At 43.3% G+C, this 17,054-nt stretch overlaps 1 protein-coding gene across 2 annotated transcripts; it reads left to right on the plus strand.

The window, feature by feature from the left end:
* The first annotated feature begins 940 nt into the window (after window positions 1-940).
* On the plus strand, window positions 941-16,854 carry LOC133619177 (uncharacterized). 2 transcript variants are annotated; one of them, XM_061980102.2, is made up of 3 exons: window positions 941-1,248; window positions 10,355-10,669; window positions 15,076-16,854. In XM_061980102.2, the coding sequence occupies exons 1-3, from the start codon at window positions 1,197-1,199 to the stop codon at window positions 16,275-16,277; spliced, it is 1,569 nt and encodes a 522-aa protein (XP_061836086.2). In that variant the 5' UTR covers window positions 941-1,196; the 3' UTR covers window positions 16,278-16,854. The 2 variants fall into 2 exon arrangements, with proteins under 2 accessions (XP_061836086.2, XP_072771426.1); XM_072915325.1 differs by lacking the exon at window positions 941-1,248 and adding an exon at window positions 1,531-1,864.
* The last annotated feature ends 200 nt before the right edge of the window (window positions 16,855-17,054 follow it).

A 17,054-nucleotide genomic window follows, 5' to 3' on the forward strand; every position in this document is an offset into this window, starting at 1 on the left:
ATAATTTTGTGTATTACGTGTGCCATTTTAGAAAGAAAAATGCTATACAAATCATCTATGCATATGCTTTATGTATGTTTGTAAAAAATGTTTACAACTCAAAAGGCGTAAACTCAGCAGTCAATAATTGTTTAATGCAAAACAACATTTAATTAATACATTAAATGTAATAAATAAATAATATTTAGATTTTTATATTGCATGATTAAATTGCTTATTTCACAATTTAATTCCATGATTTAATTGATTTATTTTAATATTTCTTGCACCTATGTGTCAGCTCATGACTTATTTTAAAGTATAGCATAGAATAGGATGGACTTTATTCATCCCACGACAGGGAAATTATATATTATTTTATATTATAATACTAATCTATTTCATACGTAAGTAGACATTAAAGGTAAAAAAAAAGAGAGAGGGAAAAAAACTATTTACAAGAGTTTGTACCGGAAGTGTATCCTCTTGCCTTCCGCTCCAACTAATGTCAAATTTAAAACTAAATAAGCTTGTATTTCCCGCTAATAATTTTGTGTATTACGTGTGCCATTTTAGAAAAAAAAAAGCTAAACAAATCATCTATGCATATGCTTTATGTATGTTTGTAAAAAATGTTTACAACTCAAAAGGCGTAAACTCAGCAGTCAATAATTATTTAATGCAAAACAACATTTAATTAAAACATTAAATGTAATAAATAAATAATATTTTGATTTTTATATTGTATGATTAAATTGCTTATTGCACAATTAAATTCCATGATTTAATTGATTTATTTTAATATTTCTTTCACATATGTGTCAGCTCATGACTTATTTTAAAGTATAGCATAGAATAGGATGGACTTTATTCATCCCACGACAGAGAAATTATATATTATTTTATATTAATTACGACTCAAAAGGCGTAAACTGTATTAGCGCGGCAGGAAGTCGTGTTTGCGCGTGCGCGTTGCAAATGATACGCATGCGCAAACAGGTCGTGACGACCAAGATGGCGGCCGGAGAGGCTGTCACTTTTCGGAGAAGTTTAAATCTATTATCTTAAAAGCAAACATAGCTATACATTCATCAAAGATTTATTTTGTTAATAAAGCCCAACAAGCGAGAGTTGAGTTTGGAGCGATGGAGTGTGATCCGAAGTGAAGATTGAGACTGGATAGAAGAAGGACGACTACTGCTATATATGCTAACAAGATGGCTAAAAGAGAAACACCAACGGAGAAAAAGATGAGAATTGCAGATAAAGGTAAGTAAGTTGAAGTTTGGTCATTTAAAAGCTGCTCGAAGTCCAGAAAAGAGCGTTGATGACAAATTAGCTGACTTTGTTGAAGAATGTAAACAAAGAACCGCCATGATTGTTAGCTTGAAGAAGGCATCCATCCCTTCCATCCATTTCCTACCGCTTGTCCCCTCTCGGGGTCGCTGGAGCCTAGCTCACCTACAATCGTGCGGAAGGCGGGGTACACCCTGGACAAGTCTCAGTGGAGTTGAAATCAGAGGAGATGAAAGAATGCAAAAGTCATATAGGCGAGGGCGGACCTACGTCACTTCCGCCTGCCAATCCCCTAGCAACGCGGTCGCCATATTGAATTCGTTGAAAACAAACCAGCTCACAGCGAACACAGCATTGACAGAAAAGGCATTTAACGAGGTTTCACGGCATTTTAAACTGTTCTAAATGGCGTATGATTATGTAAATAGTCTTTCCAGTGAGGCTAGGTTAAGATACGAGTTAAAATGTTCTGTAGTTGGATTAAACGACTGCCCTTACCGCCTTCCAGCAGATGCGTGGACTGATAATCCTACACAATGGCCGGACATGGAATTTGGAAATCTTTATGTCTACCTCACAAGTGCACCAGGTCGCTATATAACGGTTGTTATATAACGAATAAATCACATAAAAATTGTTAAATCACCCAAGGTATGTTGATAAATGATAATAAGGATGACACGGTGGCTACCAGTATCTGTATATTTATTATATCTGTAGAGAGCTCATTCAAATTCAGTTCAGTATTATGATTTATTATTTGCTGAATTACTGGAAATAGCCTTTATACCGTATGTTATTGTTGTGCAACAACAACAACTTCAGCTGTCGAACGTTATTCAGTAAAAATTCAACGGGTTCAACATTAGCATGGACGGTATAGCCAAGTTGGGGTTAAGAAGGTGGATTTTTGTTCCTTATATTTACCAGAAACGAAGTGATCCGAACACACCACCCGGGATTTTGGGGGACTCCAGTGAGAACCGTCCTCGTTTTCCCGGTGTAAAGCTGCGAGCCATTTGTCTCGTCTCTGTGGGCTTTTAGCACGCTTTGGCAGAACAAAATACGACCTTTGTTTTCCCTGTTTCCAGTTGTGGTTTGCACAACCAAAAACAACACAGTTTTTTGGCATTTTGGAGGCAGAATGACGGGTTTAATCAGCGCAGGTCGACAGGTTAAAGAGTAATGGCGACGGTTTGTTTTCAACGCCAGTCAGGTTGCTATGGCTCGAAGAACCCGTATGTAGCTCAGTTGCCCGGATGTCGGCCCTGCCCTATAAAGAAAATGGAAGATATACCGGCCCCCAGACACATTTTTTTTTCTCTAAATGTGGCCCCCCGAGTCAAAATAAGTGCCCAGGCCTGCTTTAGTATGGGGCGGCATAGCTCGGTTGGCTATGAGTTATGGCTATGGCTATGAGTTGTTTTTTTACCTTGGCCTCAGTCTAGACCCCCTGTCCAGGGGCCCAGGCTTAGACCGACCCCCCCCCCCCCCCATTGTTTACCTGTATCTCACCTTCATTGTAAGGGGCGCCGTAAATTGGCAGACCCGTCAGCGATCCTGTTCTGTCTCCCTGTAATGTTTGTCTGATCTTGAATGGGATTGTGCTGAAAATTGTCATTTCTGATTCTGGGAAATATCGCTTAAAGGAAGACATGAAACTGCTACAGGAAAATACCCCCCAAAGAAGAAAAAGCCACCAAAATAGAAGCGCAAGACAAGAACTAAAACCCAAGAGCTATAGTGATGCATGCTTGGTTATGCTTTAAAGTAATATCCAACAATTGCAACAACGACTTTTTACTGTCAACTTTGTTTAGATTTTTTAATGATTTCTGCTGGTGCAAAAAATGTGCCTTGGCTCAAAAAAGGTTGAAAAACACTGGGGTAGAGCACAGGTGTCAAACTCATAAATCCTAAACTCATAAATCAGGCCCGCTAACACCTGGAAATGATATGTGTCAATGAAGTATTTAATATTTTCTCACTAAATGTAATTTATTGTTTTCATTTTGACAGTAAAAAATATATGTACTGCTTGAAATTACATGCATTTTAAACTTTAATAGTATCCTATATTGCAACAAATATTACAGTATGGTATCATACTTTCCAAACATTTTTTGTCTAAATAAAAAATAAATACTTAGATATCTGCCTGACTTATGATTTTACAGCAAACTACCCATCAAATACATTGTATGGTGTTCTTTACAGCATATTACTGTAATTTGAAAAAAACTTAAAGGGGAACATTATCACCAGACCTATGTAAGCGTCAATATATACCTTGATGTTGCAGAAAAAAGACCATATTTTTTTAACCGATTTCCGAACTCTAAATGGGTGAATTTTGGCGAATTAAACGCCTTTCTATTATTCGCTCTCGGAGCGATGACGTCACAACGTGACATCGCATCGGGAAGCAATCCGCCATTTTCTCAAACACCGAGTCAAATCAGCTCTGTTATTTTCCGTTTTTTCGACTGTTTTCCGTACCTTGGAGACATCATGCCTCGTCGGTGTGTTGTCGGAGGGTGTAACAACACCAACAGGGACGGATTCAAGTTGCACCAGTGGCCCAAAGATGCCAAAGTGGCAAGAAATTGGACGTTTGTTCCGCACACTTTACCGACGAAAGCTATGCTACGACAGAGATGGCAAGAATGTGTGGATATCCTGCGACACTCAAAGCAGATGCATTTCCAACCATAAAGTCAAAGAAATCTGCCGCCAGACCCCCATTGAGTCTGCCGGAGTGTGTGAGCAATTCAGGGACAAAGGACCTCGCTAGCACGGCAAGCAATGGCGGCAGTTTGTTCCCGCAGACGAGCGAGCTAAACCCCCTGGATGTCTTGGCTCACACCGTCCCTTATGCCACCGAAGATGATCAAGAGAAGAATATCGACCCTAGCTTCCCTGGCCTGCTGACATGAGGGTATGTCTACAGAATATATTAATTGATGAAAATTGGGCTGTCTGCACTCTCAAAGTGCATGTTGTTGCCAAATGTATTTCATATGCTGTAAACCTAGTTCATAGTTGTTAGTTTCCTTTAATGCCAAACAAACACATACCAATCGTTGGTTAGAAGGCGATCGCCAAATTCGTCCTCGCTTTCTCCCGTGTCGCTGGCTGTCGTGTCGTTTTTGTCGGTTTCGCTTGCATACGGTTCAAACCGATATGGCTCAATAGCTTCAGTTTCTTCTTCAATTTGGTTTTCGCTACCTGCCTCCACACTACAACCATCCGTTTCAATACATGCGTAATCTGTTGAATCGCTTAAGCCGCTGAAATCCGAGTCTGAATCCGAGCTAATGTCGCTATAGCTTGCTGTTTTATGCGCCATGTTTGTTTGTGTTGGCTTCACTATGTGACGTCACAGGAAAATGGACGGGTGTATATAACGATGGTTAAAATCAGGCACTTTGAAGCTTTTTTTAGGGATATTGCGTGATGGGTAAAATTTTGAAAAAAACTTCGAAAAATAAAATAAGCCACTGGGAATTGATTTTTAATGGTTTTAACCCTTCTGAAATTGTGATAATGTTCCCCTTTAATAGTATCCTATATTGCAACAAATATTACAGTATAGTATCATATTTTCCAAACATTTTTTGTCTAAATAAAAAATAAATACTTAGATATCTGCTTGACTTATGATTTTACAGCAAACTACCCATCAAATTAATAACAATGGCAATACATTGTATGGTGTTCTTTACAGCATATTACTGTAATTTGAAAAAAACTTTAAAAAATTGGCGTTAAAATTCTGTTGCCAGTTTTTGACTGTAAAATCTTGTTTTAACGGTGTATTACTGTAAATGGAAAGACGGTACATTTGTTTTTACGGTAGAAAAACTGGCAGCTAAGTTGCCAGAATAAAAAAATAACTTGTACTGTTTTTACATGAACTATATAATTTTGTAAAAACCAATGTCAACTTAACTTAAAAATTCTGGCAACTAAACTGCCAGCTTTTTCCGTAACCCCCGCCCCCCAAAAAATAAAACAGTGGTACAGTTTTCCCATTTACCGTAAAATGTTGTAAAAAAAAACAACAACACTATATTTTACTGTAAAATCTATGTAAAGTTTTTACTGTAAAATCGACTGTCTGCTTAAAATAATTTATATAATTAATAATGAAATACAGAGGCAAATTCATATATTATTCACTGTTTACAAGCGGCCCTCTGATGGCAGCCATAACTGCCATGTGGCCCTCAATGAAAACCACTTTGACATCCCTGGTCTAGAGGTTTCTGTCCACCGGCAGGGACATGCTTGCATCATGTCACTGTAGAGGTTGCCCTCTAGTGTGTTCCTCGGACCACCACACACTGCCACGAGAGCCCGGATTTCAGGGTACAATACTGTTTTGTTTGCATAAATGTTGAGAGGCTTTTGCTTTCCAGCATAATGTCTACTTCTTAGTCTGTGTCTCTCTCTGGCTCCCACTCCAACTCCAACAACTTGTCTCGTCCCGGCTGCTGCTAATAAAGGCGACAGGTGATTAGATAACAAGGCCCAGCCGGGCAATCTGCTCACCTGTCGCTGTCTTCGAGGCCGGTCCTTGCACACGCCGTTCCGCGGCAGGCCCGCTGGCCACGCCCCCCTCCACAGTCACGTATATTTAAAATGTCTTCTTTGAGAACAGCCTGCCACTTATTGAACGGTTATCTTTTTATTTTGTCATACTTAAAAAAAATATTGACTTATTTCATCTTCTATACCTTTTTTAGTTTGTACGCTTCTTGGTGCAAACAGTCCAGGTCACCCCGCTGCTTGTTGTTCTTTGCCAGTGAATAACGGAATCAAGAGTTGGCCCACCTAAAAATGGTTTCCAATCGCGTAATTTAGGAATGTTCATCTGATTTTAATTATATACATATACTGATTTTAATCATATATGTATATGTATATGTGTATATATATATATATATATGCCGGCCGTCTCCGCTCGGGATGGTTTCCTGCTGGTCCCACTATGGACTGGACTCTCACTATTATGTTAGATCCACTATGGACTGGACTCTCACTATTATGTAAGATCCACTATGGACTGGACTCTCACTATTATGTTAGATCCACTATGGACTGGACTCTCACACTGTTATGTTAGATCCACTATGGACTGGACCCTCACTATTATGTTAGATCCACTATGGACTGGACTCTCACTATTATGTTAGATCCACTATGGACTGGACTCTGACACTATTATGTTAGATCCACTATGGACTGGACTCTCACTATTATGTTAGATCCACTATGGACTGGACTCACACTATTATGTTAGATCCACTATGGACTGGACTCTCACTATTATGTAAGATCCACTATGGACTGGACTCTCACTATTATGTTAGATCCACTATGGACTGGACTCTCACTATTATGTAAGATCCACTATGGACTGGACTCTCACTATTATGTTAGATCCACTATGGACTGGACTCTCACTATTATGTTAGATCCACTATGGACTGGACTCTCACTATTATGTTAGATCCACTATGGACTGGACTCTCACAATATTATGTTGGTTCCACTATGGACTGGACTCTCACTATTATGTTAGATCCACTATGAACTGGACTCTCACTATTATGTTAGATCCACTATGGACTGGACTCTCACAATATTATGTCAGACCCACTCGACATCCATTGCATTCGGTCTCCCCTAGAGGGGGGGTGGGGGGTTACCCACATATATTGTGGCTTGTGCAGCCCTTTGAGACACATATGATTTAGGGCTATATAAATAAACATTGATTGATTGATTGATTTAAAAAAATTCAGAAATTCCCAGAATTCCCAAAGCCCTATTTTCACCTCTTCCTGGAAAGTTTTCACAGGCCACATTTTTCAACCTGTTTTGACCATTCCACTTTCAAAACATTCTTCTTAATCGGGACTACAAAACTACCATATTTCGTTTCGTACAAATTCCAGGTTTTCATGAAATATCCATTGGAATTGAAACTGCTACTACGTCCACATTTTTAAAGCGTTTTGACAAATCCCAACACTAAGATATTCACATCATTTAGGACAATTGTTGGATTACCTATAATTTACATTTTTTAGGAAATTCCCATTCCAATGAATGGACATATTCGCATATCTGCCAACTACTCCGGTTTTCCCGTAATTAGTACGGTTTTCATCAACCTATTCCGGGTTACGGTTGCAGTGATAAAAAATACGGTTTTTCATTAATTAAAAAAAAAAAATTTTTTTAAGTTTTATTCACGAAATCGCGTAAGAACAATAACAATCGACACTGCTTCCCGTAACTTCCTATCGAGCCATTCCGAATGCCATGCGCGAGGCTATTTATAGCACCGCTGCCAAGCACGAGGCACCAGTTGCCATTGTTTCCAAACGAGCGAACGATCATGGAATCAGCCGGAGAAAAATGGCAAACGAGTCTTAAACCGAAAAGAAAACTGCAGTCATTCCGTGAAGAATATTCAAAAGCCTATCCGGGAATAATTATCCGTTCCAAAAAGGGTGAAAACTACGCCAATTGCACCTTGTGCAGACAAGATTTTTCGATCGGACACGGAGGAATTAGCGATGTAAAAGACCACGTTGGGACAAAAAAACACAAGTCTAATGCCGTTGCTAGCGATACAAGTGGAAAACTTTCAACGTTTTTCGTCGCCCAAACACATTCTTTGGATGTGATAAATGCCGAAGTTTTATTTACGGAGGCAATAATTGAGCATGGACTTCCAATCGCACTGGCTGATCACATGGGACAGTTATTTCGGAAAATGTTTCCCGACTCGAAAATCGCCAAAAAAATATGGATGTGGTCGAACCAAAACATCAAACATTATTCAGTGTCTTGGAACAGAATCCTCAAAAAGTATCGCCGATGTCATGAAGACGGAACCATTTAGCATGTCGACTGACGGCAGCACCGATGATGACGATGTAAAACTGTACCCCATTTGAGTTCGATATTTCGATGACGACATTGGAAAAGTATTGTCAGTACTTCTGTCTTTGAGGGAATGCAATACGGCTTTGTTTACTGTAAAAAGTGTTTATACTGTTTATACTTTCAATTAACAAATTGAAGTCTTGTGAAAGGTTGACAGGATAACTGGCATTAACTGTCAAAATAATTTCAAACTATTGACGTTAGCTTACAGAATAAACATGTCAATCAACCCATATGATTTTTGCTGTAATATTTTTGTTTTGAAAAGTCACTGTGACTGATAGAAAAGTGATGGTTTTAGCAACATTTTAACCTGTCTGAATGCAATCAATCATTTTGCGTTTTTCTGATTTCAAAAGTTGGCAGGTATGTATTCGTAGTTATTAGAGATGCGCGGTTTGCGGACACAACCGCGGAGTCCGCGGATTATCCGCGGATCGGGCGGTTGAAATAAAAAAAAATTAGATTTTATCCGCGGGTCGGGTCGGGCGGTTGAAATAAAAAAAAATTAGATTTTAAATAGATTCAGGCGGGTGGCAGTTAAACCAATTGGGAAATATATATACATAGTTAAATGTTGTTACCCACATACGAAAAACGAGCAGGCACCTGCAGCATATGCCACAACAGAAGAAGAAAAAAAAAAGAGATGGACACTTTTACGGAGCGGAGAAGGGACGCCTCGCCGGGGTCCGGGACCGAGGCCCCTTCCCCCGAGAGGGCCCCACCGGGAGCCGTAGCTGAGGCGATCCGCGAGAAGGGCCCGACGCACGTCCAGGGTCACCACCGCGCCCACCGCACCGACACCCCGCCTCGTCCGCCTTCGCCGCGGCCGGCGTCACGCGCAGCAGGTAAGCAGCTTACCTGCCCGCCACCCCCGTGGCCGGGGGCTCGTAACAGGGGTCACTCCGCGCGCTCCGCCCGCGCAGCTTACCTGCCCGCCACCCCTGTTGCCGGGGGCGCGTAACAGGGGTCACTACGCGCGCAGTGCGCTCACGAAAGGGGTGGGGCTCACCCTGGTTGATATAGACAGCAGGACGGTGGCCATGGAAGTCGGAACCCGCTAAGGAGTGTGTAACAACCCACCTGCCGAATCAACTAGCCCTGAAAATGGATGGCGCTGGAGCGTCGGGCCCATACCCGGTCGTCGCCGGCAGCGAGACGCGCTTGGAGGTGCGCTCAGCGCGGCTCCCATATGATTGCGCACTGGTGTGCGTCTGGGCCGTGACAGCGTGGCACGCGAATGTCTGTGCTGCATTGGATCAGTCTCCTTTCTTTAACAGGCAAAAGCTTTATAACCTCACTAATGCCTTGCATCGTCGATATTAGATATATAACAACGGGCGGGTGCGGGCGGGTGCGGGCGGGTGCGGTTCTGATTAAATGTTAGATCGGGTGGATGGCGGATGGTTGACGACTTTCTGATGCGGTTGCGGATGAAATAATTGCCTATGCGCGCATCTCTAGTAGTTATACAATGTCCGAAATTCTCAAAATTGTGCGCCATTTTTTTACTGGATTCCGACCTTCAACCTTCCACCCACCCAGTTTTCCCGAAATTTCCGGCAATTTCCTCCCCTTTGACAATACACAAACCAATCCATAGCTCACATTTCTCAACAGATTGGTAGCGTTCCAACATCCACACCCTCCACTCACCCTGAACATTCAAGGATTTCAGTTTCGCTCACGCATATCGGCGGTTTGGCGGCTCTCGCATTTTTGTAATAGCATTTTTAAAATGCGCCGCAGGCCGTTGATGCGCCGCAAATGCCCCACGGGCCACACTCTAGACACCCCTGATGTATACTTTATTCATGGTATTATTTATGTACGGACAAGCATAAACCACTTCTTTAGTAAGCTACTACTTGACACATCCGCTTGACATACATCTTAATAATCATCAGGTTATTAAGATGTTTCCAAGTGTTGTGGAAAACTAAATTTGGAGCATTTAAAATGTACACAATGATCCATCATTCTGGCAAGGCACTAAAAGAATGTCCATGAAACACTACACAAACATGCAGTACATAGAAGAAAGTGTGTAGAAAGTTCAAGTCAAAACATCTCATGGATCATGTCTGAACTAAAGTCTGTTTGTGTCCTGCAGACGTCCAGCAGCTGACTGGTCATCCAGAAGAACTTCTCCCCCAGTCGCCGCAGAGGATCTCCACTTTGATGCAGGAGGATCCACAGCCCCCCTACATTAAAGAGGAAGAGGAGGAACTCTGGATCACTCCGGAGGGAGAGTGTCTTCTAGGACCACAGGAAGCTGGTCTCACCAAGTTGCCACTGACTGTCGTCTCTGTGAAGACTGAAGACGATGAAGAGAAACCACAACCAGACAAACTCCCAGCTCCACTATCAGATAGTGAGGATGAGGATGAAGTTCAAGAACCTTTGAGCATCGATACAGACTGTGAAGGTGATGTGAGGACTCACACTGACAACAAACACTCTCAGTACTCTAAAAAGAATCGATAGAAAACACATTTGAGGTGCTTAGTTTGTGCAAAAAATCGTACTGATTGATCCATCTTTCTGGCAAGGCACTAAATGAGTGGCCATGAAACACTACACACACACACACACGTACACACACACACACAGTAGGACTGCAACTAATGACTACCGTATTTTCCGCACCATAAGGCGCCCTGGGTTATAAGCCGCGCCTTCAATGAACGGCATATTTCAAAACTTTGTCCACCTATAAGCCGCCCCGTGTTATTAGCCGCATCTAACTGCGCTAAAGGGAATGTCAAAAAAACAGTCAGATAGGTCAGTCAAACTTTAATAATATATTAAAAACCAGCGTGATGTGGGCGCGCATGGAGTCGTATATCAACATGGACGGAGCTGCGTGAAAAAAGCCACCCGGCCTCTTCGCGTAAACTTCCCTTAACCACTCGCTCATCTTTTCTTCATCCATCCATCCCTTCGAGTTAGCTTTTATGATGACGCCGGCTGGAAAGGTCTCTTTTGGCAAGGTCTTCCTTTTGAATATCACCATGGGTGGAAGTTTCTGGCCATTAGCATGGCAAGCTAGAACCACAGTGAAGGATGACTTCTCATTCCCTGTGGTGCGAATATTCACCGTACGTGCTCCCGTTGTATCCACAGTGCGGTTCACAGGAATATCAAAAGTCAGTGGAACCTCGTCCATGTTGATAATGTTCTCTGGCCGGATCTTTTTTTCAGCTATCTTGTTTTTACAATATGCACGGAAAGTAGCCAGCTTTTCTTGAAAGTCTTTAGGCAGTTGCTGTGAAATAGTAGTCCGTGTGCGGATGGAGCGATTGCGTCTTTTCATGAACCGGATCCCTGTCGCTTAGTAGGAGCCATTTTGTGGTTTTTACAGATGTAAACACACAAAGGAAATGAAACGTAATATCCGCGCGCTTCTTCTTCTTCTACGGGGGCGGGTGGTTGCTTACAGTAGAAGAAGAAGCGCTTCCTCTTCTATGGGGGAGGGTGCTTACCTTGGCGGTTGCTTGCCGTAGAAGAAGAAGCGCTTCCGCTTCTACGGGGAAAAAAGATGGCGGCTGTTTACCGTAGTTGCGAGACCGAAACTTTATGAAAATGAATCTTAATATTAATCCATATATAAAGCGCACCGGGTTATAAGCCGCACTGTCAGCTTTTGAGTAAATTTGTGGTTTTTAGGTGCGGCTAATAGTGCGGAAAATACGGTATGTTGATATTCGACTAGTCATCGACTATCTTAAACCTCTAAAGGCTTAGTGGCCACATGCGTGGACAGCACCTTTTATTAACAAGTGAGTTAACAAGTGAATGCCACACATACTTGATCAACAGCCATACAGGTCACACTGAGGGTGGCCGTATAAACAACTGTAACACTGTTACAAATATGCGCCACACTGTGAACCCACACCAAACAAGAATGACAAACACATTTCGGGAGAACACCCGCACCGTAACACAACATAAACACAACAGAACAAATACCCAGAATCCCTTGCAGCACTAACTCTTCTGGGACGCTACAATATAAATATTGGCAATTAAGCCATAACGTTCCCGACTCTCTCGCCCCCCTACCCCGTGGCTTCGTGCTCGATCAGCTTCTATAACCAGCAGTTCATCCTCCGTATATTCAGCTCCAAAAAAGATTAAGTCCTCATTTGTCTGAAATATTAGCAAACACAAGTTTGTTGCCGGAAGTAGGAAGTGCGTAGGCTATGAGCGATGAAATCAGTGCGCCAAGGGAAATGAGTTCCGGTATTGATTAAAATGACCAAATTACGGTATATATCGTACATATTACATATTAGACTTAGACTTACTTTTTATTGTCATTCAAATTTGAACTTGAGCTTTCAACCGATCACCACCTGGTGGTGAGTTGGCTGCGATGGTGGGGGAGGATGCCGGACAGACCTGGCAGGCCCAAACGCATTGTGAGGGTTTGCTGGGAACGTCTGGCAGAATCTCCTGTCAGAGAGAGTTTCAATTCCCACCTCCGGAAGAACTTTGAACATGTCACGAGGGAGGTGCTGGACATTGAGTCCGAGTGGACCATGTTCCGCGCCTCTATTGTCGAGGCGGCTGATTGGAGTTGTGGCCGCAAGGTAGTTGGTGCCTGTCGTGGCGGTAATCCTAGAACCCGTTGGTGGACACCGGCGGTGAGGGATGCCGTCAAGCTGAAGAAGGAGTCCTATCGGGTTCTTTTGGCTCATAGGACTCCTGAGGCAGCGGACAGGTACCGACAGGCCAAGCGGTGTGCGGCTTCAGCGGTTGCGGAGGCAAAAACTCGGACATGGGAGGAGTTCGGGGAAGCCATGGAAAACGACTTCCGGACGGCTTCGAAGCGATTCTGGACCACCATCCGCCGCCTCAGGAAGGGGAAGCAGTGCACTATCAACACCGTGTATGGCGAGGATGGTGTTCTGCTGACCTCGACTGCGGATGTTGTGGATCGGTGGAGGGAATACTTCGAAGACCTCCTCAATCCCACCAACACGTCTTCCTATGAGGAAGCAGGGCCTGGGGAATCTGTGGTGGGCTCTTCTATTTCTGGGGCTGAGGTTGCTGAGGTAGTTAAAAAGCTCCTCGGTGGCAAGGCCCCGGGGGTGGATGAGATCCGCCCGGAGTTCCTTAAGGCTCTGGATGTTGTGGGGCTGTCTTGGTTGACAAGACTCTGCAGCATCGCGTGGACATCAGGGGCGGTACCTCTGGATTGGCAGACCGGGGTGGTGGTTCCTCTCTTTAAGAAGGGGAACCGGAGGGTGTGTTCTAACTATCGTGGGATCACACTCCTCAGCCTTCCCGGTAAGGTCTATGCAGGTGTACTGGAGAGGAGGCTACGCCGGATAGTCGAACCTCGGATTCAGGAGGAACAGTGTGGTTTTCGTCCTGGTCGTGGAACTGTGGACCAGCTCTATACTCTCGGCAGGGTCCTTGAGGGTGCATGGGAGTTTGCCCAACCAGTCTACATGTGTTTTGTGGACTTAGAGAAGGCATTCGACCGTGTTCCTCGGGAAGTCCTGTGGGGAGTGCTCAGAGAGTATGGGGTATCGGACTGTCTGATTTTGGCGGTCCGCTCCCTGTATGATCAGTGCCAGAGCTTGGTCCGCATTGCCGGCAGTAAGTCGGACACGTTTCCAGTGAGGGTTGGACTCCGCCAAGGCTGCCCTTTGTCACCCATTCTGTTCATAACTTTTATGGACAGAATTTCTAGGCGCAGTCAAGGCGTTGAGGGGATCTGGTTTGGTGGCTGCAGGATTAGGTCTCTGCTTTTTGCAGATGATGTGGTCCTGATGGCTTCATCTGGCCAGGATCTTCAGCTCTCACTGGATCGGTTCGCAGCCGAGTGTGAAGCGACTGGGATGAGAATCAGCACCTCCAAGTCCGAGTCCATGGTTCTCGCCCGGAAAAGGGTGGAATGCCATCTTCGGGTTGGGGAGGAGACCCTGCCCCAAGTGGAGGAGTTCAAGTACCTCGGAGTCTTGTTCACGAGTGAGGGAAGAGTGGATCGTGAGATCGACAGGCGGATCGGTGCGGCATCTTCAGTAATGCGGACGCTGTATCGATCCGTTGTGGTGAAGAAGGAGCTGAGCCGGAAGGCAAAGCTCTCAATTTACCGGTCGATCTACGTTCCCATCCTCACCTATGGTCATGAGCTTTGGGTTATGACCGAAAAGACAAGATCACGGGTACAAGCGGCCGAAATGAGTTTCCTCCGCCGGGTGGCAGGGCTCTCCCTTAGAGATAGGGTGAGAAGCTCTGTCATCCGGGGGGAGCTCAAAGTAAAGCCGCTGCTCCTCCACATGGAGAGGAGCCAGATGAGGTGGTTCGGGCATCTGGTCAGGATGCCACCCGATCGCCTCCCTCGGGAGGTGTTTAGGGCACGTCCAACCAGTAGGAGGCCACGGGGAAGACCCAGGACACGTTGGGAAGACTATGTCTCCCGGCTGGCCTGGGAACGCCTCGGGATCCCCCAGGAGGAGCTGGACGAAGTGGCTGGGGAGAGGGAAGTCTGGGCTTCCCTGCTTAGGCTGCTGCCCCCGCGACCCGACCTCGGATAAGCGGAAGAAGATGGATGGATGGATGGAAATTTGAACTTTACAGTACAGATAAGAACAAAATTTTGTTGCATTAGGATAAAAAAATCAAAAAGGTGCAGATATAAATAGATAGATTACTGTACATATAAATATATCTGTCTGCGACAAATTTTATTGTAGATATTTGTCGACGGATGGTCGCACACCTAACATACTGAACATAGAAGAAAGTGTGTAGCGAGTTCAAGGCTAAACATCTCATGGATCATGTCTGAACTAAAGTGTGTGTTGTGTTCCGCAGATGTCCAGCAGCTGATTGGTCATCCAGAAGAACTTCTCTCTCAGTCGCCGGGGTGGATCTCTGCTCTGAAGCAGGAGGCTTCACAGCCCCCCAACTTTAATGAGGAAAAGGAGGATCTTCGGATCACTCAGGAGGGAGGTGATCTCGTCACGTTGCCATTGACTGTTGTTTCTGAGAAGACTGAAAATGATGAAGAGAAACCACAACCAGACAACCTCTTAGCGCCACTATCAGATAGTGAGGCTGAAGACGAAGTTGAAGAACCTTTGAGCAGCGATACAGACTGTGAAGGTGATATGAGGACTCACACTGACAACAAACACTCTAAGTGCGCTAAAAAGAACAGAGATAAAACACGTTTGAGGTGCTCAGTTTGTGCAAAAAGCTTTTCTAAAAAGAGCCATTTGACTGAACACATGAGAACACATACCGGAGAAAAGCCATTTAATTGCTCAGTTTGCAATAAAAGCTGTTCTCTAAAGGGCAATTTGACTCAACACATGAGAATGCACACAGGAGAAAGACCATTCAATTGTTCAGTTTGTGGGAAAAGCTTTCCTCTAAAGACCCATTTGACTCAACACATGAGAACGCACACAGGAGAGAAACCGTTCACGTGTTCAGTCTGTGGTAAACTTTTTACTTTAAAAGGCAGTTTGACCCAACACATGAGAAAGCACACTGGAGAAAATCCATTTAATTGTTCAGTTTGTGGTAAAAACTTTTCTGTAAAGGGCAGTTTTACTCAACACATGAGAACGCACACTGGAGAAAAACCATTTGATTGTTCTATGTGCAGTAAAAGCTTCTATACGCGACGAGGTTTGACCCTACACATCATGAAACACACCGGACAAAATCCATTTAGTTGTTCATTTTGTGGTACGAGCTTTTCTCAAAAGAGCCAAATGACGCAACACATAAGAACGCACACCGGAGAAAAACCATTTAATTGTGTAGTTTGTGATAAAAGCTTTTCTCAAAAGGGCAGTTTGACCAAACACAGCAGACTACACACAGAAGTAAAACCTTTTTGCTGCTCAGTTTGCGGGAAAAGCTTTTTTACCAAACAAGGTTTGACTAGACACAAAAGAACACACACAGGAGAAAAACAATTCAAATGTTCAGTCTGTGCTACGAGCTACAGTCGACAGAGTCATTTGTCTTATCACATGAGAACACACAGCAGTAACAACATATAGTCATTCAGTTTGTACACTTTAGAGAAAAAAAGTACAAGTTTGTGGCTAAGCTGTACGTATTTAAATGTGGGACCACAAATGAAGCATTAATCCATGAAAGACATGTTGGACTTATTCATGCATCAATAAGTTACCTATTTAGTGGATGTAAACAAGTGCTCTATGATACTGTTTGCTTGTGTTGTCAGGTAACTATCTTATAACATAAATAAGCCAAATATTATGCTGTCATCTATGAATCATGTATTCTGTTGTTTTAATGGTGTAAAGTTCATGTTTTGTCTCAATGTTTAGTTAAATGTATCTACTTTTCTGTTGTTCAGCAATGTTTAGTTTCCAATTATATTTAGCGAGATACAGTATCTCTTTCTTTCCATTGTCATCTCAACATAAACGCTACACACAATTCCATCCATGTGGAAGTTTTCCTACACTTTTCACAATTTTTAAGTGGAAGCAGGACATGTCCGTTAAAAAATGTGTGGACGTTCTTCGACTTAATCAATCAATATGCTGGCATCACAATAATAAATCAATATCCGTTTGATTAATCATAGCAAAAGTTGTCGTCTTCTAACTGCAAGATTTTTAGTCGCCATCAGTTGTGCCTCGAGGTACGAACTATTTTATTCTTCATCTGAAAATAATTGTAATATTCCATGTAATATTTTAAAATGGAGTTATTACAGTCTTTGAAGAGTGTTTGCACTGATGGTCGGGGTGGAGCGGGGGGCGTGGTTGGGGGCGTGGTTAAGATATATATATATATATATATAT

This window comes from Nerophis lumbriciformis, linkage group LG20 (genome assembly GCF_033978685.3).
Source record: "Nerophis lumbriciformis linkage group LG20, RoL_Nlum_v2.1, whole genome shotgun sequence".
NCBI classification, from domain to species: Eukaryota; Metazoa; Chordata; class Actinopteri; order Syngnathiformes; family Syngnathidae; genus Nerophis; species Nerophis lumbriciformis.

What these genes read in the sequence shown, in the direction of transcription:
- LOC133619177 (XM_072915325.1), top strand. Translation starts at nt 1,681, where the DNA reads ATGGCGTATGATTATGTAAATAGTCTTTCCAGTGAGGCTAGGTTAAGA. An exon ending in CTACCTCACAAGTGCACCAG is followed by an intron (nt 1,865 to 10,354) that starts GTCGCTATATAA and finishes TGTGTCCTGCAG; the next exon opens with ACGTCCAGCAGCTGACTGGT. An exon ending in CATCGATACAGACTGTGAAG is followed by an intron (nt 10,670 to 15,075) that starts GTGATGTGAGGA and finishes TGTGTTCCGCAG; the next exon opens with ATGTCCAGCAGCTGATTGGT.